The following is a 27,930-nucleotide window of genomic DNA, read 5'->3' as shown; positions in this document are numbered from 1 at the left end:
ATCAATTTCTTGATATGTGGAGCGATCTCGAAGCAAAAGAGAAAGTTTTCTTCTGTAATTTGCTGAGTCCATAACTACTGTTGCTTTTCCCTTGTCAGCTTTAGTGATAATGAGGTGATTATTTTTTCTCAAGGACTGTAAAGATTTCATTTCAGAAGGAGATATGTTAGAAGGAGGAAGTTTAGCCTTAAGTAGAGAAGAAGCGACTTCTAAGCGAAGAGCATTAGCTTTATCGCTGGTTAGATGATTAAGATTCCTTTCAATGTTAACTAGGAAATCTAGATATGGTATTTTATTTGGAACAATAGAAAAATCATGTCCTTTTGAAAGGATGAGGGTTTCGCTTTTAGTCAAAGGACGTCCGGATATATTTACAATCCAATTATCTGGAGTTATGAATGGCTTGGATTGTTTAGACGAAAGAGCCTCATATTTACGGTTAAGATGTTGACTTAGTTTATTATAAGCACGTTGAGTAGAACGTTTAGCTACATTTAGAACTATGTGAGAAAGATGTGGATCCAAATTTGTGGATATATAGGTGCGTAAATCAGAAGTCTGATGACTGTGAATAGCAAGATCACGTTTAGCAGCTTTAAGTTGATTACGGATTAGAGATAAACTTGTGTTCCGGTAAATATTATGAGCTCCAGGAGATTTTATTGTTTCTTTAATCTTAGCGAAATTGGGAATAATCTTGTTGTCGCGGCACTTTTTTAAGAAATTAATCTTTGCTCGTAACCTACCTTGTATAACTGAAAGTTTTCCTAATTTACCAGTTATTTTGGTAGCATTTTCCCCGTGAAGGATAAGAATTTGTTGTTTTAAGGATACTTGCGACATAAGACTGAATGATATAATCACGTAATCACAAGAAAGATATTTATTTAACCAAATATTTCGGTCTGGAAATAGCAGACCATCGTCGGTGGTATTACAAGAACAGTTTAAAAAATATACAAGCTAGAATACTAACAATAGATCGTTGAAATTAGAACATGCCGCGTGATGTTATATCACTAAGTATGAAACGAAATATTTTGAAGTAGAAACATGATTGAATTTGCTATTAAAAAAAAAAAAAAAAAAAAAAAAAAAAAAATTAATGAGTAATCTTGATTAGGCTTTCCCAGATTTTTGATATAGATATTGATATTGTTTCTACTTCAAAATATTTCGTTTCATACTTAGTGATATAACATCACGCGGCATGTTCTAATTTCAACGATCTATTGTTAGTATTCTAGCTTGTATATTTTTTAAACTGTTCTTGTAATACCACCGACGATGGTCTGCTATTTCCAGACCGAAATATTTGGTTAAATAAATATCTTTCTTGTGATTACGTGATTATATCATTCAGTCTTATGTCGCAAGTATCCTTAAAACAACAAATTCTTATCCTTCACGGGGAAAATGCTACCAAAATAACTGGTAAATTAGGAAAACTTTCAGTTATACAAGGTAGGTTACGAGCAAAGATTAATTTCTTAAAAAAGTGCCGCGACAACAAGATTATTCCCAATTTCGCTAAGATTAAAGAAACAATAAAATCTCCTGGAGCTCATAATATTTACCGGAACACAAGTTTATCTCTAATCCGTAATCAACTTAAAGCTGCTAAACGTGATCTTGCTATTCACAGTCATCAGACTTCTGATTTACGCACCTATATATCCACAAATTTGGATCCACATCTTTCTCACATAGTTCTAAATGTAGCTAAACGTTCTACCCAACGTGCTTATAATAAACTAAGTCAACATCTTAACCGTAAATATGAGGCTCTTTCGTCTAAACAATCCAAGCCATTCATAACTCCAGATAATTGGATTGTAAATATATCCGGACGTCCTTTGACTAAAAGCGAAACCCTCATCCTTTCAAAAGGACATGTTTTTTCTATTGTTCCAAATAAAATACCATATCTAGATTTCCTAGTTAACATTGAAAGGAATCTTAATCATCTAACCAGCGATAAAGCTAATGCTCTTCGCTTAGAAGTCGCTTCTTCTCTACTTAAGGCTAAACTTCCTCCTTCTAACATATCTCCTTCTGAAATGAAATCTTTACAGTCCTTGAGAAAAAATAATCACCTCATTATCACTAAAGCTGACAAGGGAAAAGCAACAGTAGTTATGGACTCAGCAAATTACAGAAGAAAACTTTCTCTTTTGCTTCGAGATCGCTCCACATATCAAGAAATTGATTATAATCCAACCAACAGACAACTAAAGAAATTAAATTCTCTCCTTGATGAAGTCATCAGTTTGGATAAAGACACAATTGAAAGACTTAAAACTCATTTTGCAAGACCTCCTAGATTTTATGGCCTTCCAAAAATCCATAAGATTGACTATCCTCTTCGTCCAATAGTAGATTGCATTGATTCTCCTACTTACCGTATAGCCAAATATCTAGCTAAATTACTGAAATCTTACATTGGCAACTCGAGTTCTTTTTTAAAAAACTCCTCAGATTTCTTAGAAAAATTAAAAGATGTCTCATTACAACCTACAGATCTTATGGTTAGTTTTGATATAGAATCTTTATACACCAATGTACCTCTTAAGGAAACTTTAAAACTACTTGCTGACATCTTTCCTCAAGATATTATAAAACTATTCGATTTCGTTATACATTCTGGTTATTTCATATGTCAAAACAAATTTTATAGCCAAGTAGAAGGAACAGCCATGGGAAGTCCTCTTTCTCCAGCTTTAGCCAACTTTTATTTAGAACATTTAGAAAAAGTCCTCTTCACATCTAGTTTCCCTCTACCATCTTTTTGGGTAAGATATATAGATGACATATTTGCTATTTGGCCTCACAGTAAAAACACTTTATCTTCCTTTTTAAACAGTATTAATTCCTTACATCATCGCATAAAGTTTACTATGGAATTAGAAGAAAACAACCAGTTATCTTTTTTAGACGTTCTCCTCATCCGATCATCTTCAAATATTCTTACAACTACAGTATACAGGAAACCAACATTCACAGGTCGTTATATTCTGAAAGAATCAGCCCATCATCCATGTCATAAAACAGGAATTATAAAATGTCTCATCAAAAGAGCCAAAACTAATTGTTCTACTTTTGATTATCTACAGAAAGAACTTTCTACTATTCAGCAACACATGAAACTCAATGGCTTTTCTGAAAAAAGTATTCAACGTCTTCTTACATCTTATAATCCTCCACAAAACAACAAAGATTCAATACGTCGAGTACCTATTCCTTATATCTCCGGTATTTCAGAACCTATCGCAAGAATTTTGAAGAAATATGATTTAACAGCTACGTATTCTCCTATTAACAAATTGTCTTCTCATTTTCCTTCTCCTAAAGACAAACGCTCAACTTTATCTCTTCCTGGAGTTTATCAAATTCCTTGCAACTGTGATCTCTCTTACTTTGGACAGACTGGACGTTCTCTTGAAAAAAGAATCCAAGAACATCAATCATCCATTCTTCACAATAAACCTGAAAAGTCTGGTTTGGCTCAACACGGGATTGAAACTGACCACAGCATCCTTTGGTCCAAAACGCGCCTCTTACATAGATCCCGTTATAGGTTCGAACGTTTGTTCAAGGAAAGCGTGGAGGCCTTGCTCCATCATCCCAACCTGAATCGTAATGACTGCATATCTATATCAAAAATCTGGGAAAGCCTAATCAAGATTACTCATTAATTTTTTTTTTTTTTTTTTTTTTTTTTTTTTTTTTAATAGCAAATTCAATCATGTTTCTACTTCAAAATATTTCGTTTCATACTTAGTGATATAACATCACGCGGCATGTTCTAATTTCAACGATCTATTGTTAGTATTCTAGCTTGTATATTTTTTAAACTGTTCTTGTAATACCACCGACGATGGTCTGCTATTTCCAGACCGAAATATTTGGTTAAATAAATATCTTTCTTGTGATTACGTGATTATATCATTCAGTCTTATGTCGCAAGTATCCTTAAAACAACAAATCCACCTATATCTTGGTCTTCCTCTGGGTTGTTTTCCTGCCAACCTGGCAGAGAACACTTGTTTTGCCAATCTTTCCTTGCCCATTCTGTTTAAATGACCATACCACCTGAGATTAGCTCTGCTAAAGCATTCCTGGATGCTGACAATGTCAAGTTCTTTCCTAATATCCTCGTTTTTAATAGGATATCGCCATTGATGCCATCTGTTCATGCCTCTAATCTCTCTCAGGATTCTCATATCTGTGGTCTCTAGTCTTTGGTCAAGTGTTTTACTTCTGACCCAGCTCTCAGATCAATAAGTTAAAACTGGTTTGAACACTGTCTTGTATACAGCTAATTTACTGTTCCGACTAATTTCTCTCTTATTCCATATGAATTTATTCAATTGACTTCCTACTATACCAGCTTTATTGATTCTGTTGTCTATTTCCATATTTAATTTACCATCTTCACTAAAAATCGTGCCTAAGTAGGTGAAATGTTATACTTGTTCCACGGATTCTCAGTTCACATTGCAGTTGACATTTTCAACGATTCTGCCTATTTCCATTGTCGTCTTTGTCTTTTTATTGCTGACCTTCATATCATAACTATAACAACAGTTATTCAATTTAGTCAAGGAATCTTTCAGACTCGTAGCGGATTTATTGATAAGTATAACATCGTCCGCATAAAGCAAAGAGCTGACATTAACATCTCCATTTTTGATATCATGTTTAATACCACTTTCCTTCATAATGTGATCCATATAGATAATGAATAACAGAGGAGATAATGTACATCCTTGTCTCACACCAGATTTAACATTAAACCATCTTCCTGTACTTCCTTCAATTCTAACTACTGACTTACAACTCAAATAAAGACTAAGTATTGCTTGATATAATGTCCAATTGACACCATATAACTGTAGCATATTGAATAGCTTCTCTCTCTTGGCACCTTGTCATATGCCTTTTCCAGATCGACAAAACTTAAATATAGATCTTTGTTATATTCCCATGCTTTCTCAACTGTTTGTTGTAAAGTGAAGATCTGATCCTGACAGCCTCTATTTGGACAAATCCAGCTTGTTCATCACCAAGCTTTTCTTCTACAATTCTTCTCAACCGTTTCTCAAGTATACTTGTATATATCTTACCAGGAACACTCAGTAAGAAAATACCGCTGTAATTCTCAGATTCAGTTTTATTTTCCTTTTTTATATATGGGTACTATGAGAGCTCTACTCCAATCATCGGGAATTTTTCTCTCTGTCCAGGCCTTCTGATTTCAGTGCAGCCACTGCAAGACTTTTATACCGCTATACTTCAGCATTTCTGGTCGAATATCATCTACTCCTGCTTCTTTTCCAGATTTCAAGCCTTTGATGGCTTTTTCTACTTCAAGTATGGATATGTATTCCTGCCTGCATGCCTGGTCATTGTTTTTTTACCACTGTGCTGTCATCACTGCTTGTTTCATTTAGCAATTTCTTGAAGTAATTACTCCATACGTCAAGGATATCTTTTCTCCTATTTTCATGTCACCTTTATCATCTCTAACTCCTTTTACAATACTCTTTCCTCCATTTCTAAGCTTCTTCAACAACCTCCAAAATATTTTGCCACCTTCTTGATATTTATTTTCTATGTTCTTGCCAAAGTCCTCCCATGACTTTTGTTTAGCTAGTTTTATGCAGTGTTTAGCTTTCTTACATTTCTCTCTGTATTCTCTAAGAGCACGAGCTAACTTATTTGCCAGGAACTTTCGGTATGCTTTCTTCTTTTCCTTCACTGCCTCTTTAACTTCCAGTGTCCACCATAGAGTTCTGATTTTTCTACCCTTGCAGACAACCTCACCACATGCCTCTCTGGATGAATCAATCAAGGTTTTCTTCAAGGCTTGCCAATGAATCTCTAAAGTTTGGTTCCTGTTCTCAAATTCTTTCATTTTTTCTTCAATAATCTTTGTGTATTTTAGACTACAGTTCACATCTGAGAGCTGCTCAACTTTAATTCGCTTTAAAACTTTCTTAAATGTTATTCTTTTCAATATGAAATTCAATTTTATCCTGCTCAAGACTAAATAGTGATCACTTCCAATTTCAAATCCTCTGTACACTCTGGTGTCCTGCACAAGGGAGAAAACATCGCTATCAACAATAACATAGTCAATGAGACTTTTCTTATTCCTTGCCTCCTCTCTCCATGTGAATTTGTGCACATTTTTATGTTGGAACATGGTGTTAGTAATAACCAGTCCATGTCCTGAGCAGAAATCCAGCACATATTTGCCATTATTATTAGCTTTGCTCTTTTCTCCAAATTTTCCCAAAATATTTTTGTATGTCTGACAATCATTTCCTACTCTGCTATTTAGATCCCCAACAAGGACCAACTTTTCCTTTTTTTATTGTGTCAGTAGCTTTCTCTATAGCCTCAAAAAATTCCTCCACTTCTACCTTAGTAGAACCTTCTGTGGGACCATAGGCACAGGTAAGGCTCATTGTTCAGTTCCCCATTCTAATATTTGCCCAAATCACTCTACTTGAGACTGCCTGCCATTCAAGAAGATGAGCCTCGTATTTTGTGTTGAATACTATAGCTACTCCTTCTTTTCCTTGATTGTCATTGCCTGAATATAACATTTTGTATTTATTGCTCAGAAAGATCTCACCAGTTTTTGTCTTTTTTGTTTCAGTCACCCCTATTATGTCGATCTGGTACTTATGTAATTCCTCAGCTAGCTCCATTTTTTTACCATTCAGGCTTCTTACATCGATAGTACCGATCTTTAACTCTGGTGATGTTGAGTTAAGGTGTTTTTTCAGATTTGTTTTAAGAAACAGTATATTCAAGATATTATTATTGTTATTAAGAGACCTCCAGGAAGTCAAATTCATCGAGGGAGGCCATACTATTCCTTCCAGCTGTCATACCTATTCTTGAATTCATTTAACGCTACTTGCACACACTACATCCAATCACACACAGCATTCATTCTCAACTTCCTAGGATGCTCTCGAGTCCTTTCTTCACCCTCCATAAAATGAAAACTCAATCTACTCAAATTCTGTATAACCCTTTCCAAAGTTAGTAAGTCTCAATCATATCACCCCTCTTTTTCCTGTTTGTTAGTGTTTGCAGCTTACAAATTTTCAATCCGTCTTCATAATCAGTATTTCACAATCCTGATATCATGTTTGACACTCTCCTATGCACTTTCTCCACTATATCAGAATCACCATGGAAACCAGGAGACCAGAGCTGTGTGCAATAGTCCAAGTGAAGTCTTATCAAGGCCTGGTAAAGAGGAAAAATTACTTCCTTATCTTTACATGTCAAGGTTCATTTCAGGATTGCAATTAATTTCTGAGTTGTATTTGCAATTTTTGCTATATTGCCTTTGAACTTCAACTTCCTTTCTACTAAAACTCCAAGATCCCTAGCCTGATCACAGTTTCTTCTGGCATAATCCCACCAATATAATATGATATTAGATATCTAATCATAGCAAAGTGAATGATTATAGATTTACTAACAATGAACTAACAGCCATTTTTACATGCTCACAATTCCAGTCTATTCAAATCATTCTGCAAGTACTGCACTGAATATCAGCAGTGCTCCCGATGACAGGTAGAGTATACTATCTACCATCAGCAAATAGCTGTTAGCTGTGTGCCACATGTCAAATCCTTCTCACTGTAATTAAGGTACAGATTGAATAACAATGAATCAATTACTGATCCATGAGGTGCACCACTGGTTACCTTGAAACTTGCAGATTCACCCCCCCACACACACACACCACCACCACCATATATGACTTTTTGATATCTGTCAGTCAGCCGTCCTCTTATCCATGCTAATAGTTTATAATCCAATCCCATATTCTTGAATTTATGCAACATTCTTCCATGCGGTAATCTGTCAAAAGTCTTAGCAAAATATAAAAGTATCATGGTGTATCCTCCCTATTTAACTCAGTGGTAACATTATAGAAATGTGAGCAAGTTGCTAAAATACGACCTTCCCTTAATAAACTCATGCTGTTCATTGCAAAGTAGAGCTTCTCTGCCAACCCATTTCTGAATACGCAAGTTCTAAACTTTTCCAAAATTTTCACCACCACTCATGAGATGCTGATTGGTCAATAGTTGGATTCATCAGCCTTTACACTATCCTTGTGGAATGGGATTACCATACATTCTTTCTACCACTGAGGAATCTTCCTTGTTCTAAGACTCAATTATATAGCCTGGTCAAAGGAATAGCCACTTCAGCTCCTATTGCAGAATTCTTATTCAGTTTGTGCAACAGCTCTAGTACTTCCTCCTCATACATATGGGTTTCTTCATACACGAAGAGGTAGTAGTGAGTTCAATGTTGCATATACCAAGTAAATAGCTTTTAGCAAAATGGCTACTCATTAGTTGAACAATCTCCTCTGCATCAATCATCTGCATTCAGCAAGTTATTCTTTGAAATTCATTCTTTCTTTTACTTGCAGCATAATGAGAATTGTTTTGGATATGATATGCACTTTTTTTTTTTTTTTTTTAATCTGAAAGAAAAACAGCTATGAGTTATCTAATTAGATTTCAATGACCCACAGTTTAGAGAAGAAACAAAGCTTATTAAGCTTAAAGGATTTAACTGATTTTGCATGTTGTCTTATAAAATTCTGTGATTTTGAAGAGGAAAAATTAGAAGTAATTTAGCGAATGTATTTTTTTTTAAAATTTATTTTCTGATATAAATTTTGTAAGAGAATCACTTAAGGGTCAAAGCCAAATAACTATGAGGAGACCTCTACATCACCTTTACGGAATGTAGAGAATCAACTGGGGCTTTTGACCTAATATTCAATCCTCACTTTCACATGGTGCCCCCCCCCCCCCCATTATTAAGTATCCAGTGGGTACTGAACAAATGAGGTTGGCAACTTGGGACTTAACCGACCCAGTTGTACACTGGTATAAACGACAAATATACAGTATATGATAGTACAACATATGATTCCATGCTGGCTGGGGCATCACCTGGTTTTAACAAGCCCCCCCCACACACACACAGTTTCTATCAGGGAACTAGCTGTAAGCTGACTAGTGTATACAGTGGAACTGTTGCACTAGTCAGCCACTGGAACAAACTCAACTCAACATCTAAAAGAACAAACCTAACATCAGAAAACCTGAAGATAGGAACCATCAATATAAGGGAAATTGAACTTGCAGAAAAAATGGAAAAGTACCCCGTGGACATAATTGGCATTACTGAGGCAAATATAAAAACAAGTGAGATATTATTAAATAACAAGTACAGGATATTTTATTCAAGCATTATTCAAAAATAGCAATCGAGAAAAGGAAGGAGTAGAAATACCATTCAACCCCAAACACAAATATAAACCTCTTGATTGGAAGGCAGTTTCAAATAGAGTTATGTGGACAAACTTCAAAATGGGGAAATGGACAATGGGCTTCTTGTCTGGGTTGATTTGTAGGAGTCGTTAATTATTTTTTTGGGATCTCCTACAAATCAACCCAGAGAAGAAGCTCACAGGACTCCTATACCGTATATTAAAGGCATCTCTGAACGTGTGGCAAAAATTATGAGAAAATATCAACTGATTGCTACCTACAAACCCATCAACCAAATTCACAACTTGCTACCTTCTCCAAAAGACAAACTCTCACCAATGATGCTACCTGGCATATACCAAGTAGCATGTTCAGGCAACTTAGCTTACTATGGACAAACAGGAAGATCTATGAATAAACATATCTTTGAACATCAAAATCAGATCCACCTCATCAAACCTCACAAATCAGGCCTTGCACAACATGAAATTGAAAATGCTAACCACAGAAACCAAAGTGGAAGGTTAGAAAGCTGTGTTATGGAGCAACAAATCACACTATACTCTCGATCAAGCTAATAGATGAGTGTGGCAGATCCCCAGTGAATGTCTTTCCAAGCAGTGCATACTTCTAAATAATATGAACTACTGTCAACTGTAGGCAATCTATGAACTATTTGAAGGATAGAATACATGCATTTGTCATATTTGACATCTACATCAACAATTACTAACTCTTGAATCTTCTATTTGGCTGAATATTTTCATTCTTCAAATTGTTGATTTCATTTCCTAAAGTAACTACCACTAATCATCTTCCTTAGAGGCCTTAATGTTTATCATTTAAGTTGGCTTCTGTCCTCTAACTCAAAAGATCTTTCTTCTTCTTTTCAGCCATTTTCTGTCCACTGCTGGATGAAGGCCTCCTCCACTTCTTTCCACCTTTCTCTGTTCTTGGCAATCGTTGACCAATTTTTTCCAGCAAAATTTGACAATTCATCACTCCACCTTTTTTTTATGATGTCCTCGGCCTTGTTTCCCTTCTTTTGGAATCCAGTTGGTTAGTATGTGGTCCATCACTCATCTTCTGGGCTGGACGTCTATCCAGAAGATGTCTTGGATAAGAAACCAGATGAGTCTGGTTTCTTTATCAAGGTGTTTCACTTCTTATCTTTTAATGTGATGCCTAACATCAGCCTCTCCATTTTCTATGAGTTGATGCTAGTTTAATTGTCAGTGCTTCTGTTAGAGACCAAGTTTCACAACCATATGTTTTGACTGGAAGTATATGTCTTCCAGTTTAAATGTCTTCCTTTTAAAACAGAATGGGACATCATTGTTTTGAAAAATGTTTTTCAATTTTCTGAATGCACTTCAGGTAAGTTGGACTCTTCTATTCATTTCCTTTTGAAGTCCACAGTTTAGATCAATGAGGTAACCTAAATATGTATATGAAGAGACTCTTTCCAAGATGTCTTTTGGTGTTACAAAAGGATTAAACATGATTTTAGTTTTTTCTGTGTTTATTTTTAGGCCAACTTTTCTAATTTCATGATATAGGTCTTCTATCATTATATTAAGGTCTTCTAGAGTGTTTGCAAAAATTATATCACCTGCATATCTTAGGTGTGTTAAGTTTCTGTTATTAATTTTTATACCAAGGTTTTTCCAGCTTATATTATTAAATATTTCTTGAAGGACTGCTGTAAAGATTTTGGGCGATAGAGAGTCTCCTGGTCAGACACCTTTTTTCAATTGATATTTTATTGCTACTCATGTGAAGTTGGATTGTTGCTGTTGTAGTGTAGTATATTTCCTGGAGGCCTTAATGTTTATCATTTATTCACCAGGATCCATATATTCTCCAGGAACTCCCTGAATCTGGACTGCTTTAATTATTGCATTAGAAGATCTAGAAGTAGATATTCTTTTGCTGTCTGTAATAACTGAAAATTGCTCACCGACTAATCTAAAGAGTAAATAATTCTCATAATTCTCCTAACACCTTGAACTTTTTTTAATCACCTCCACCTCCTAATATACTGCAGATGTTAATTTTTCTCTTTGCAATTCCAACCATAACCTTATCAATGTTATTTCTTTTCTGCAGATCAGCCTTTACCCTGCCAATCTCAGCCTTACATCCTTTAGCACTCCAACAGTAAACTGACAATCTGAGATGTCTAAACCTCACCCCACCCCACCTCCACAGTCTAAATGTGTTGTTCTCTTTCAGCTCACACATGCTCTAAATGAATTACTGAAATAATACTTGCTGGAAACAAAACCTCATTCAACACAAAACCCTCAACTACTATCACAGTTTTGGCTCTTTATTAAGTATACAAAGAAATACAAATTTTACATATTTCAAGAAGCTCAAGCCAAAAACCCCAAGTATACATATATTTGTAAAAATCAGCTCATAACCTCTTTGTTATAGCCTCTGCTCCCCCCCCCCCCACACACACACACACATCATCTCCATCTTTCTCTTTTGAAGACTTTCTGATACCAGCATTTTCCAGCCATCTCCATTAGGTCATCCTTATGTCTTTGGTCTGCACCAAAGAGATAGCGAGGACATATCTATTTGAATCTGAAATGGATATGTCCTCACTAAGTCATGAATGGTTCTGCTAAGAAACACACACAGATTGGTGTATCCAACCAACAAGATGCCACCCCAAACCATCACGCTACCTTCACTATAGGTATACCTATAAGAGAGAAAAGAAGGATGATAATGTGTCACTGGTTCTCTACATATCAAAAGCATGTGTGGTATTGCACTGTAGAACAAATTGGGACTCATCTGTAATCAATACCAACCCCCACTGGTCTTGAGGTCCAGTTGATGTGGAGCCTGGGTCATTTCAAACATTCCCTCCTATGGTGTGTGTGTGGGGGGGGGGGGGCACAGACAACCATAAAGACCACCTCATCTGTTCGTGAAGCCTTCTACAATACATTGGAAGTAGATACCAATGATCTTGTAGCTGACATATGGTCAGATCATAACCAATTTGGGGTAGCACTCCTCTTTTGGCAATCAAATATTGGAAATATCAGTCACCCACTGTGGTTGTAGCCTGTGGCCTTCTTTCACTGCATCTCCAGGATGCTGTGACTGTCTGAATTAGTTCCACAGTCTGTGAACCATAGAAAAACTAGCATGCAACCATCTGGCTACCTTCACCTGACTTTGGCCAGCCTTTAGTCTTACAATGGCTATAACCTGAATTCAGGTAAATGGAATTTAAGACAGTGTCTTAAATAGAATCAGCTAAAGGATGTCTTACAGCCATATCATGAATTCTGCCATCACAAAATGTCTTGTTCTCACTCCAGACGCAAAATGAAAAACCTCCCCAAAATGCTTGCTTAAATTTATATCATGACTCATTTGCATATGCTATCGACAGTACCACTCATTTGTATATCATAAACCAGACTCGGTGTCACCTTTTACACAATGTACCTGATTTTCGTGTTTTTTTTTTTTCCTTTTTCTCCCCGAGTTAGAATTTCTCTTTGTTCCTTAATTTCTGGAAACCACGGAAATTTTTTCTTTCTCCCCAATCACTTACCCCGCATCCCGCATTATTATTATAATAAGGTGCACATAGGTTTACAATAAAAAAATTGTAACATGTGTGTTTTATTTATTTATACTCTCACATTTCAAGGATATTTTTATTTAAGAGATTTTATTTAAGGATTTATTTATTATTTGCAGACAACATCATTGTCTAAAGTCAACTACAAGATGAGAACAATCATTACTACATGGTGGACCTAGGAAGTTAAGGAAGAGAAGCAAGCATATTGAGTTCATAGCAAGTGTTCTGATAACTACAGAATAATGTAGTGTGTAAAAGTAGCTAAGCAAAAGCCTTGGGAAGATTTGTAAGAATTTAAAAATTGAACTCTAAAAGAATCAGAGATGATAAATGTGACATGAAAACTGATGATATTCTACATGTCTGGAGCAAGTGCTTTGAAAGACTTCAATGAAACGAGAAGTGATAGAAAACATTCAAGAGGAATGAGATTGGGAGTACATATCAATATTTGAGGTAGGGAAAAAAGCCATCAAAAACCTGAAATATGGAAAAGTAACTAGAGCAGATGATTTTAACCAGAAATGCTCAAATCAAATATAGAAGCATAAAAGTTCAGAATGACTGCACTGCATAATTCAGAAAGCTTAATCAGAAGGTCAAATTCCAGATAATTGGCATACAGCTTTCATAGTACATGTATATAAAAAAAAAGGAAATAAAATAACGTGAGAATTACAGAGGAATCTTCCTAATGAATGAATGTTGCAGGTAAGATTTATGCAAGCATACTTCAGAAGATGCTAAGATAAATTGTGGAAGAGCAACCTAGAGAAAAGCAAGCTGGGTTCAGAACAAATAGGGATCATCAAGATCAGATTTTTCACTTTAAGATAAACAATTAAAAAATTGGGAATATCAGCAAGCTCTGTATTTATGTTTTGTACATATGGAAAAGACCAAAAGAAAAGCTGTTCAAAACACTACAATTATAGGGTGGAAAGCAGACAATACATAATCTATATTATGTATATTATATCTAATCTTTATCTATATATGTATTATATTATATCTATTTATTATATTTATAAATTAGATTTTATTAATCTATATATTAGATTTATTATCTATATATTATATCTAATTATGGAAATCAAACAATACATAATCTATATTTAAGTTGTAAGTCGGCAGTCAGAATTAAAGGAGGTACAGGAAGATGGTTTGATGTAAACTCAGGTGTGAAGCAGAGGTGCACAATATCAACACTGTTATTCATCATCTATATGGATCACATTATGAAGAAAAGTGGCATTGAACCTAATATCAAAATTGGAGATGTTACACTCAGCTTTAAACTTTACACAGATGGCATACTCCTCAATTATTCCAGAATGGTATTCCTCAACTCAAATGATTATCAACAACAAAAAGACAAGGACTATGAAAATAGGCAGAACATTGAAAACAATAGCTGGATCTTCATTAAAGAACCAGAGAACAAGTTACTATTGCAACTATTAGGAAAAATTTTTAGTGAACATGGCAAATTAAATGTGGAAAAATACAGAATAAGAAAAGCTCTCTCTTATTCCATATAAATTTACAATAGAATAAGAGAGAAATTAGTCGTAACACTAAATCAGCTATATAAAAGACAGTTCAAACCAATTTTAACTTATCGATTCAGAAAGCTAAGCTAGAAGTAAAACAGCTGATCAAAGGCTTCTTTCTTATCCATCAAATGATGAGTTGAGTCCCATATGAACAAATTGTTGTTATCTGGTTCTATCTCTTGCTGTTTCTACCATCTTTCTGAAGCTCAATAATTGTGACCTTTCCTTTAAAGACTGTAGCCAAGTTCTTTTTGATCTACCTCTTGATAATCTTCTTCTTCCAATGATTCCATTCAAAACTATATTTGGTAATTTGAAAGGACATTCTCTGGAGGTGTCCAAACCATCTTGATTGCTACTTAAGAATAATAGCTGTGATATCTTCTCTACAGTTTAATTCGTGTTTGAATTGCTCATTTGTTTTGTGTTCTGACCAATGAGTCTCATTTATTTTTCTTAAGCATTTCATTTTGAATGCTCTATTTTCTGTATTTCTTCTGAATGAGTGTCCAAATCTCAGATCCACATGTAATAATCTCAAATGTTATGGTCACTTAGACAGGATGGAAGGGAGAAAATTGGCAAAACAAGTTTTTGATGGGAAGCAAAGCAGATAAAAAGACAAAGCCCAAGATCTAGGTGGATCGATGCTGTTGTAAGTGCCTTAGAAGACTGAATTATAACATTTGACAATGCCGAGTTCTTGCAATTGACAGGAAGTCAGTAACAACAAACTTTCATATAGTGCTACCATGGTATCCTGAACATCCCCTGATGGTACACATCAGGATTGTGGTGATACAGAACAAGTATTCTGTAGAACATGGACTGAAAAACACTGATTATGCTATTTAGTTTGTGGCTTTTCTAATACTTCAAGATTTATTGTTTGCTTCCAGTTGTCTCAGTTGAATCATAGCTTTACAATGCTTAAATCACCATTTCTATTATGACATTTATGTTTTTATCTCTTTTTACACCATTTAAAGGTTTCAATGATTAGTAATGTAAGGTATGTCATACATACCATACATGCTGCCTATACAAAATAAAAAATAAAAAATTATTTTTTTCCTAATCAGTAACCAATTTATTAATAAATTGGTTACTGATTAGGAAAAAATAATTATTTTTATTTATTAATAAATTGGTTACTGATTAGGAAAAAAATAATTATTTATTTTTTTTATTTTGTAAAGGCAGCACTCACACGTAAAATTTTACTGGCCACCATTGCTCAAGAATTTTTAATGCATTATGTGGCTATTTTCAGAATGCAATAAAAATAAGTAATTACTTGTAATAAATATGGTCACAAACAGTACTGCTAGTAGGATATAAAGAAATACTTCATTAATGAACAACACAAACAAATTTTAAATGTGCAACAATGCAGCTACACACGTTATTATGAACATTTGCTGAAATGTATATCTGTACTAAAACTTCTTAACAAAGTGACCTAAGATTGCCACTTTCATACTAGTTTCTAAAATTTGCTACTACTATATTATTTCAAAGAATTTAAGCAAATGTGCTTTCAAACCAGTTCTAGACATAATGCTGTATAATAAAAATAATGCCAGATTTATTAATCCTACCTTTAAATTTTCTTTTCTTTAGATTTTCTAAAGCTATTAGTTAGAATGTAATTCATGTTTATTCCCAAAACTTTACTACTATATTCAATTCATATAAGCAAACTACATATATACAAGTGGCTTTAATAAGTGAAAATAATCAAAAATGAACGAGTATTTTCAATAATTATAACTTTCAGAAAACAAATTTTTTGTGAATTTTGGACGTGAATTAAAAATAAATAACTTTTTTTTCCAATTAACAAAGGCTTCCTTCTCCAAAGAGCAAACGGAAAAAATGTTATTTTATCTAACAAAAATCTATTTAATAAAGTCACTCATGAATTTCCGCTATTGCTGTCTCAAGTAAATTTTTCTTACTAATTAGTTACATTGTATACCTGGACAATATCCTTTTCTGTCTGTTCGAGCATACAGAGAAATGGGACCGGAAGTGCAACACCAACAGCACAATGTTTTTTCAACGCTATTCTCCACAGGCATCTGTAAGAGAAACAGTAAAACAATGTTAAAATGTTCTCACTTAGTGTTTTCCTGCACACAGCTTCCCCCCCCCCACACACTTCTTTCTGATGTACAAAAGCTAAAAAATTACAGAAAGTCAAAAACAGATGTATTCTGTACTCACAAGGATGCGAGTACAGAATACATCACAAGTAAGAAATGAATCATAGTGAGCAATATATCTGTAAAAAAACAAAAGATTTAGAGAATGATTTATGAAACTTCAACTTGTTTTAAATTGTGCACTCTAAACCATTTTATCCCCCTAACTTTGCTACTACTATTACAAATTTGAAATGACAAATTTTAGAGATCCTAACTACTATTAACTTTCATTAAATTCTATCCAGCTAGTACAAAATTAGTATTCTCAATGTGAATCATTCTGTCAATTTTTATTTATTTCGTATGAGGTCACCCCCCCCCTTCCTCTCCCATCCCTCAGGACAGGCTGAGCCCTCCTAATAAGGGATAAGGTATGTATTCTATGACTGTAGATACATGCATCTTCATGGGGCCGGTTTGCCTGTTCTGAGGGACAAAAAACCTGAGATTCTGGGGTGAAAAAATCCTCTACTTCCATATGAGTAAATATGGCACCTTATCAAAAAAGACCAGATAAAGGGGGCCTCGTGTCATGAATGGGAATTGAACCCAGGTCTTTCCAACCAAAGAGCTTCGTCTATACCGACTGAGCTACGGAAGCTCTATTCTGCCAATAAAAATGCTTCGATAGAATACAAACCTGAACTCCAGAGACATGCATGTCCTAAGACTCTAATTTAAAATTTTCATTCCGGCAGGTCAGTGTTAATATATAAGTTTGATGCATTCTGCACCTTAATGTCCATGCAAATAGTCTTATTAAAAGAAAAACTAAATAAATAAAAATTCAGATGGTTTGACGAAAAACTTTTTTGTAACCATTCCAAACACTGAATTTCAATAAAATCCTTCTGGCCAGAGTCCCAGAATAACTTGTGCATGAAGGAACTGCCAGACAGAATCAATTTAATAGGTTATAACTTTATTGATCAGATACAGTCCACCAGGGTGCTTAAGGGTCAAAGCTGTATAACTGAAAGGAGACCTCCAAATAGCCAGAGCTTCTGACCTAATGTCCAATCCTCACCTTCTCGTGGTGCACCCTGTTGGGTATCTACCTGGATTCTGAACGAATGAGGATGGGCTGGCAATTTGGGATTTAGCCGACCAAATTGTATTCCTATTAGTTAAACCAAAATACAAAATGATGGTACAACATGACAAAATTTTATGCCGGCTGGGGCATCGCCCGGTTAAACAAGGCCCCCCGTTGTTTTTGCCAGGGAACTAGGGCAAACAGCGAAGAGTCAGCTACTGGAACAAATCTGAAAATACACCGCAACTCAACATCACCAGAGTTAAAGATCGGTACTATCAACATAAAAAGCCTGAATGGCAAAGAAATAGAGCCAGCGGAGGAATTAGATAAGTACCAGATCGACATAATAGGGGTGGCTGAAACAAAAAAGACAAAAACTGGTGAGATCTTTCTGAGCAATAAATACAAAATGTTATATTCAGGCAATGACAATCAAGGAAAAGAAGGAGAAGCCATAGTATTCAACACAAAATACGAGGCTCATCTTCTTGAATGGCAGGCAGTGTCAAGTAGAGTGATTTGGGCAAATATCAGAATGGGGAACTGAACAACGAGACTTATCTGTGCCTATGGTCCCACAGAAGGTTCTACTAAGATAGAAGTGGAGGAATTTTTTGAGGCTATAGAGAAAGCTACTGACACAATAAAAAAAGGAAAAGTTGGTCCTTGTTGGGGATCTAAATAGCAGAGTAGGAAATGATTGTCAGACATACAAAAATATTTTGGGAAAATTTGGAGAAAAGAGCAAACCTAATAATAATGGCAAATACGTGTTGGAATTCTGTTCAGAACATGGACTGGTTATTACTAACACCATGTTCCAACATAAAATGTGCACAAATTTCACATGGAGAGAAGAGGCAAGGAATAAGAAAAGTCTAATTGACTATGTTATTGTTGATAGCGATGTTTTTCTCCCTGGTGCAGGACACTAGAGCGTACAGAGGATTTCAAATTGCAAATGATCACTATTTAGTCTTGAGCAGGATAAAATTGAATTTCATATAGAAAAGAATAACATGTAAGTTTTGAAGCAAATAAAAATTGAGCAGCTCTCAGATGTGAACTGTAGACTAAAATACACGATTATTGAAGGAAAAATGAAAGATTTTGAGAACAGGAACCAAACCTTAGAGATTCAGTGGCAAGCTTTGAAGAAAACCCAAACTGATTCTGCTAGAGAGGCATGTGGTGAAGTTGTCTGCAAGGATAGAAAAATCAGAACTCCATGGTGGACACAGGAAGTTAAGGAGGCAGTGAAGAAAAAGAAGAAATCATATCAAAAGTTCCTGGAAAATAAGTCAGCTTGTGCTCTTAGAGAATACAGAGACAAATGTAAGAAAGCTAAATATAAAACTAGCTAAACAAAAGTCATGGGAGGACTTTGGTAAGAACATAGAAAATAAATGAATGATATAATCACGTAATCACAAGAAAGATATTTATTTAACCAAATATTTCGGTCTGGAAATAGCAGACCATCGTCGGTGGTATTACAAGAACAGTTTAAAAAATATACAAGCTAGAATACTAACAATAGATCGTTGAAATTAGAACATGCCGCGTGATGTTATATCACTAAGTATGAAACGAAATATTTTGAAGTAGAAACATGATTGAATTTGCTATTAAAAAAAAAAAATAATAAAAAAATAAAAAATAATGAGTAATCTTGATTAGGCTTTCCCAGATTTTTGATATAGATATGCAGTCATTACGATTCAGGTTGGGATGATGGAGCAAGGCCTCCACGCTTTCCTTGAACAAACGTTCAAACCTATAACGGGATCTATGTAAGAGGCGCGTTTTGGACCAAAGGATGCTGTGGTCAGTTTCAATCCCGTGTTGAGCCAAACCAGACTTTTCAGGTTTATTGTGAAGAATGGATGATTGATGTTCTTGGATTCTTTTTTCAAGAGAACATCCAGTCTGTCCAAAGTAAGAGAGATCACAGTTGCAAGGAATTTGATAAACTCCAGGAAGAGATAAAGTTGAGCGTTTGTCTTTAGGAGAAGGAAAATGAGAAGACAATTTGTTAATAGGAGAATACGTAGCTGTTAAATCATATTTCTTCAAAATTCTTGCGATAGGTTCTGAAATACCGGAGATATAAGGAATAGGTACTCGACGTATTGAATCTTTGTTGTTTTGTGGAGGATTATAAGATGTAAGAAGACGTTGAATACTTTTTTCAGAAAAGCCATTGAGTTTCATGTGTTGCTGGATAGTAGAAAGTTCTTTCTGTAGATAATCAAAAGTAGAACAATTAGTTTTGGCTCTTTTGATGAGACATTTTATAATTCCTGTTTTATGACATGGATGATGGGCTGATTCTTTCAGAATATAACGACCTGTGAATGTTGGTTTCCTGTATACTGTAGTTGTAAGAATATTTGAAGATGATCGGATGAGGAGAACGTCTAAAAAAGATAACTGGTTGTTTTCTTCTAATTCCATAGTAAACTTTATGCGATGATGTAAGGAATTAATACTGTTTAAAAAGGAAGATAAAGTGTTTTTACTGTGAGGCCAAATAGCAAATATGTCATCTATATATCTTACCCAAAAAGATGGTAGAGGGAAACTAGATGTGAAGAGGACTTTTTCTAAATGTTCCAAATACCACCGACGATGGTCTGCTATTTCCAGACCGAAATATTTGGTTAAATAAATATCTTTCTTGTGATTACGTGATTATATCATTCAGTCTTATGTCGCAAGTATCCTTAAAACAACAAATAGAAAATAAATATCAAGAAGGTGGCAAAATATTCTGGAGGTTGTTGAAGAAGCTTAGGAATGGAGGAAAGAATGCTGTAAAAGGAATTAGAGATGATAAAGGTGAACTGAAAACGGGAGAAAAAGATATCCTTGAAGTATGGCGTAATTAATTTGAAAAACTGCTAAATGAAACAAGCAGTGATGACAGCACAAAGGTAAAAAACACTGACCAGGCATGCAGTCAGGAATACATATCCATACTTGAAGTAGAAAAAGCCATCAAAGGCTTGAAATGTGGAAAGGCAGCAGGCGTAGATCATTTTCGACCAGAAATGCTGAAGTATGGTGGTATAAAAGTCTTACAGTGGCTGCACTGCATAGTTCAGAATGCCTGGACAGAGGGACGAATTCCCAATGATTGGAGTAGAGCTCTCATGGTATCTATATATAAAAAAGGGAAATAAAACTGAATGTGAGAATTACAGAGGTATATCCCTATTGAGTGTTCCTGGTAAGATATATGCAAGTATACTTGAGAAACGGTTGAGAAGAATTGTGGAAGAAAAGCTTGGTGAAGAACAAGCTGGATTCAGGTCAAATAGAGACTGTCAGGATCAGATCTTCACTTTATGACAAATAGTCGAGAAATCATGGGAATATAACAAAGATCTGTATTTAAGTTTTGTCGATTTGGAAAAGGCATATGAGAAGGTACCAAGAGAGAAGCTATTCAATACACTACAGTTATATGGTGTCAATGGGGCATTATATCAAGCAATACTTAGTCTTTATTTGAGTTGTAAGTCAGTAGTTAGAATTGAAGGAAGTACAGGAAGATGGTTTAATGTTAAATCTGGTGTGAGACAAGGATGTACATTATCCCCTCTGTTATTCTTTATCTATATGGATCACATTATGAAGGAAAGTGGTATTAAACATGATATCAAAATTGGAGATGTTATACTTCTAAATAAATCCGCTACGAGTCTGAAAGATTCCTTGACTAAATTGAATAACTGTTGTGATAGATATGATATGAAGGTCAGCAATAAAAAGACAAAGACAATGAAAATAGGTAGAATCATTGAAAATGTCAACTGTGTTGTGAATGGAGAACCTGTGGAACAAGTAAAACATTTCAGCTACTTAGGCACGATTTTTAGTGAAGATGGTAAATTAGATATGGAAATAGACAACAGAATCAACAAAGCTGGTATGGTAGGAAGTGAATTGAATAAATTCATATGGAATAAGAGAGAAATTAGTCATAACACTAAATTAGCTGTATACAAGACATTTTTCAAACCAGTTTTAACTTATGGATCTGAGAGCTGGGTCAGAAGTAAAACACTTGACCAAAGACTAGAGACCGCAGATATGCGAGTCCTGAGAAAGATTAGAGGCATGAACAGATAGCATCAATGGCAATATCATATTAAAAACGAGAATATTAGGAAAGAACTTGACATTGTCAGCATCCAGGAATGCGTTAGCAGAGCTAATCTCAGGTGGTATGGTCACTTAAACAGAATGGGCGAGGAAAGATTAGCAAAACAAGTGTTCTTTGCCAAGTTGGCAGGAAAACGACCCAGAGGAAGACCAAGATATAGGTGGATTGATACGGTACAAAGTGCCTTAGACGATAGAAATATAAGATCGTAATGTTGGAGTCTTGACAAGTAACAGACTGATTTGGAGGAAAATTGTAGATAGGAAAATTAGTAATGATGTAAATTTTTCATGTAGTACTATCATATCCTGTACACCCCTTGAGGGTACATGGCAGGAATTTGATGATGATGATATAGTCCACCTCACCAAACAGTCAACACCAAATAATCCATTTCACCATGAAAAAAAAAAAGATTAAATAGTCCTGCCTTCCTGGATACATCTTGCAAAAAGCAACCTTTCATTCAATACACAGAGAAATTCAGATCTATTCACAAACATTTTCCTATCATACCTCTGCTCCTTACAACATGGTACTATAAATTCAGGTGAAAATAACCATATGACATAATTTAAACTAATGATTACAATTCTTACAAAATTAACAAACCACTTCTTACCCCCCTTCCCCAAATCCTTTATCATCTCAATGCACATATGCAATGCTATCACTATTTTCATATAGAAATAGCAATATGTCAGAAAAAAGTAGTCATAACTATGTGGAAGTGCAATTTCTGCTCTATCATATTTCAGTTTGATGCATTTTGCTCCTTTATGTCCACATGCAAATAGTCTTATTGATAGAAACAAAAATGAAACATGAAATTCCTTGTTCTGCAATTTCCTATGCACCAAGAAGATCAGCCAACATCAGTTTGGAAGAAGATGTTTCATCACTTGGAAAGAGGGACCAGAACAAGCGGTCATTCCTGGAAGTTGAATAAACGTGTGTTAGTAAGGGTGTGAGGTCTAGATTTTTTTTTTGCTTGGAGAGTTGTAAATGAGTGGAATTGGTTGCCAGAGTCAGCTGCAAGTGCTTTGTCTGTTAATGGGTTTGAGAAGAGGTATGATAGATCGAGTCCCCCTCATGATGAGTCTTCGAACTCCATAGAGGTGCCCATGGCCATAACTATGGAATTAAGGTGGAGTCACCTAGTGTACTCATCACCTTTGAACCAGACTCCCAGATGATTGTTTCTGATATCCACAGAAAACCTACACACTAAGAGCCATTCACACCACCATCCAGCACAAAAAATGGCATAATAGAAACACCAGGATACAAAAAATCATACCAGCATGCATTTTCAGCAAAATTCCATCCAAGTATCATTGAGAACCGACAAAAGACACATAGGTAGAACTTGACAAAATAAACAAAAATTTGATTAATTACAGAATGAGCAGCCTTGTATTTCTAATACAGAACTGTGGATCACATTATTAGCTGTCTTCAAGGCAAATTAACGGGGAGAGGGGGGATATTAACTGCTTTACAACAGATAAATGTCACCCTACCTCTTCATACCACTCTGCCTCAAATTCATACAGACAAAACTAGTCAACTTATTAGACATTACTTAACAAAAACAGCCATTCAAGGAAGCTTCAATAAAGATTTTGATTATGCAATAGCATTGCAAGAAATTCTTATCAACATGACAATAAGAGAATGGGTATCTGAGAATCAAGTACAGAGGCAAAGTGACCAACAACATTTGCCTTGATGTGGCCCATATCTTAACAATTGCAAATTCTCTTGAAGGCAATCTTATGGCTGAAGAATATAAGCACTAACAGATCTGGAAAATAGGAAAATACTAAGAGCTCTTAAGGGTACATTGTCTGGCTGGATATTTTTTATACTTGCTTTCTCACATTCCCCAAGTATTTAAAACTCTTAAATTCAAAATAAAAAGAAAACACTGAAACTAAATTCTAAATCAAACTTATACACAGATTTCTATCCCAGGATATCACAAACATCTTATCTAAATCAATCCAATAACCACTTACCCATTAAAAATTGGGTCTTCACACTCTTGCAACCAAAATAAAAATCTGTAATTAACAAAAAACACAAATATATGCAACATCAAATCAACTACGTAACTACACAAGTGTTGATATATTCTTTATATTCTTTAGACATCAACTGCAAACAACATTAAAATACTAGATACAGAGCTACCCTTTGATTTTCATAAGACAACAGTTATCCTATATGGACAAAGCTTTTGGATTTAGTTTCTTGCTTCCTACAAAAACTTTTATTTCTTCTTGAATTCACATAGCAGAAACAAACAAAAACTGCTCTCTATATGAGCAATCATAAGTCAGTTAAATTCTTCTTGCATTTTAAAATCATAGAACAATGAATAAAACATATCTTCATCAAACACTTCTATAACTTCACTTTCTATATGAAAGTGGCAACAATGTCCACTGAATCGTCATCAAATTCCTGACATGTACCCTCAAGGGGTGTACAGGATATGATAGTACTACATGAAAAATTTACATCATTACTAACTCAATACCTACAATTTTCCTCCAAATCAGTCTGTTACTTATAAAGACTCCAACATTATCAGATCTTATATTTCTGTCGTCTAAGCCACATTGTATCTTGGTCTTCCTCTGGGTCGTTTTCCTGCCAACCTGGCAGAGAACACTTGTTTTGCTAATCTTTCCTCGCCCATTCTATTTAAGTGACCATACCACCTGAGATTAGCTCTGCTAATGCATTCCTGGATGCTGACAATGTCAAATTCCTTCCTAATATCCTCATTTTTAATATGATATTGCCATTGATGCCATCTGTTCACACCTATAATCTTTCTCAGGACTCTCATATCTGCGGTCTCTAGTCTTTGGTCAAGTGTTTTACTTCTGACCCATCTCTCAGATCCAAAAGTTAAAACTGGTTTGTACACTGTCATGTATACAGCTAATTTAATGTTCAGACTAATTTTTCCCTTATTCCATATGAATTTATTCAATTGACTTCCTATCATACCAGCTTTGTTAATTCTGTTGTCTATTTCCATATTTAATTTACCATCTTCACTAAAAATCATGCCTAAGCAGTTGAAATGTTTTACTTGTTCCACAGGTTCCTCGTTCACAACACAGTTGACATTTTCAACAATTCTACCTATTTCCATTGTCTTTGTCTTTTTAATGTCATACCATATCTATTACAACAGTCATTCAATTTAGTCTAGGAATCTTGAACTTGTAGCGGATTTATTTAGAAGTATAACATCGTCCGCATAAAGCAAAGAGCTGACATTAACATCTCCAATTCTGATATCATGTTTAATACCACTTTCCTTCAAAATGTGATCCATATAGATAACGAATAACAGAGGAGATAATGTACAACCTTGTCTCATACCAGATTTAATTTACCATTAAACCATCTTCCTGTACTTCCTTCAATTCTAACTTCTGACTTACAACTCAAATAAAGACTAAGTATTACTTGATATAATGACACATTGACACCATATAACTGTAGCATATTGAATAGCTTCTCTCTTGGCACCTTGTCATATGCCTTTTCCAGATCGACAAAACTTAAATACAGATCTTTGTTATATTCCCATGCTTTCTCAACTTTTTGTCGTAAAGTGAAGATCTGATCCTGACAGCCTCTATTTGGCCTGAATCCAGCTTGTTCTTCACCAAGCTTTTCTTCCACAATTCTTCTCAACCGTTTCTCAAGTATACTTGCATAGATCTTGCCAGGAACACTCAGTAGGGAAATACCTCTGTAATTCTCACATTCAGTTTTATTTCCCTCTTTTATATATGGGTAATATTAGAGCTCTACTCCAATCATCGGGAATTCGTCCCTCTGTCCAGGCTTTCTGAACTATGCAGTGCAGCCACTGTAAGACTTTTATACCACCATACTTCAGCATTTCTGGTCGAATAACATCTACTCCTGCTGGCTTTCCACATTTCAAGCCTTTGATGGCTTTTTCTACTTCAAGTATCAATATGTATTCCTGACTGTATGCCTGTTGAGTGTTTTTTACCACTGTGCTATCACTGCTTGTTTCATTTAGCAATTTTTCGAAGTAATTACTCCATACTTTAAGGAATCTTTTTCTCCTGTTTTCATTTCACCTTTATCATCTCTAACTCCTTTTACAGCACTCTTTCCTCCATTTCTAAGCTTCTTCAACAACCTCCAGAATATCTTACCACCTTCTTGATATTTATTTTCTATGTTCTTGCCAAAGTCCTCCCATGACTTTTGTTTAGCTAGTTTTACACAGTGTTTTGCTTTCTTACATTTGTCTCTGTATTCTCTAAGAGCAAAAGCTGACTTATTTGCCAGGAACTTTTGATATGCTTTCTTCTTTTCCTTCACTGCCTCTTTAACTTCCTGTGTCCACCATGGAGTTCTGATTTTTCTATCCTTGCAGACTACCTCACCACATGCCTCTCTGGCTGAATCAATCAGGATTTCTTCAAGGCCTGCCACTGAATCTCCAAGGTGTATTTCTAATATGTGCATATATACCTCAAACTTAAGGAATGTCATAAAGTTGATTTCTTCTTTAACTAAATGAAGGAGGAACTAATTAGTTATTGTCCTGCTGATAGTTTCATTGAACCATTAGATAAAAAATTTTGCATATTCTATTTTATTATTATTATCAATACCTCCAGAATATCTTACCACCTTCTTGATATTTATTTTCTATGTTCTTGCCAAAGTCCTCCCATGACTTTTGTTTAGCTAGTTTTACACAGTGTTTTGCTTTCTTACATTTGTCTCTGTATTCTCTAAGAGCAAAAGCTGACTTATTTGCCAGGAACTTTTGATATGCTTTCTTCTTTTCCTTCACTGCCTCTTTAACTTCCTGTGTCCACCATGGAGTTCTGATTTTTCTATCCTTGCAGACTACCTCACCACATGCCTCTCTGGCTGAATCAATCAGGATTTCTTCAAGGCCTGCCACTGAATCTCCAAGGTGTATTTCTAATATGTGCATATATACCTCAAACTTAAGGAATGTCATAAAGTTGATTTCTTCCTTAACTAAATGAAGGAGGAACTAATTAGTTATTGTCCTGCTGATAGTTTCATTGAACCATTAGATAAAAAATTTTGCATATTCTATTTTATTATTATTATCAATACCCGACCTCCGTGGAGTCAGAGACTCATCGTGAATCAGTTTAAGACCAACTATGCCTTAAACTGATTTAATGTGTCCACATCCAAAACATGCTCAGGCAATGCATTCCACTCACCAACCACCCTCCATGCAAAGAACCTACTTCTCACTCCTTTGCTCACACCCTCCTTTATACAGTTTCCAACAATGGCCTCTTGTTCTACTTCCCTTTCCAATTCTACGAAAAATCTCTTCCATGTCTACCAGATAACAACCCCTGACCAGTTTATATGTCTCAATCATATCCCCCCCCCCCTCTTCCTCCCATTCACAAGGCTCTGCAACTTACATTCCTTCAATCTGTCCTTGTACTCCACATTCCAAAGATCACTGACTACCTTCTTGAATCTTTTCTGTACCCTTTCCAACACATCCTAGTCACCATGAAAACCCAGCGACTAAATCTGTACACAATAATCCATACGAGGCCTGATCAAGGCCTTATACAATGGAATCATAACCTCTCTATTTCTGCATGTCAGAAATAGAGAGGTTATGATTCCATTGTATTCCACTCTCTGCAACATTGCCATTATTCGATGTGATGTGTTCACAACTTATGCAATGTGGCCCCTGAATTTCAGGTCCTTGTCCACCATCACTCCTAGATCTCTCATCTCCTCTACTTCTGTTAAAGTTTTCCCACGAAGTGTATACTTGGCATCCCATCGTTGCTTACCAAATCTCAAAACCTTACACTTGGCAACATTGAACTGACAGTTCCACTTACCTACCCATTCATGCAATCTATTCAAGTCCTCTTGTAAAGCATTAACATCAGCCTGACTGTGCTTTGC

At 35.2% G+C, this 27,930-nt stretch overlaps 1 protein-coding gene across 1 annotated transcript in view; it reads right to left on the bottom strand.

Annotated features, from left to right (window-relative positions):
• Positions 1 to 27,930, bottom strand: part of LOC150100340 (arrestin domain-containing protein 3-like) — a 239,247-nt gene that overhangs the window by 93,317 nt on the left and 118,000 nt on the right. The window contains exon 4 of the mRNA XM_090402376.1: positions 16,492 to 16,594. Within this exon, the coding sequence (XP_090258502.1) occupies positions 16,492 to 16,594 (103 nt within the window). The remainder of the gene's footprint in view (positions 1 to 16,491; positions 16,595 to 27,930) is intronic.

Source organism: Typopeltis vanoorti, chromosome 13 (genome assembly GCF_054136105.1).
Source record: "Typopeltis vanoorti isolate ZY-2024b chromosome 13, IOZ_Tvanoo_1.0, whole genome shotgun sequence".
NCBI classification, from domain to species: domain Eukaryota; kingdom Metazoa; phylum Arthropoda; class Arachnida; order Uropygi; family Thelyphonidae; genus Typopeltis; species Typopeltis vanoorti.
Note: the sequence above shows the minus strand (reverse complement) of the source record. Positions and strands in the feature narration are given on the sequence as shown.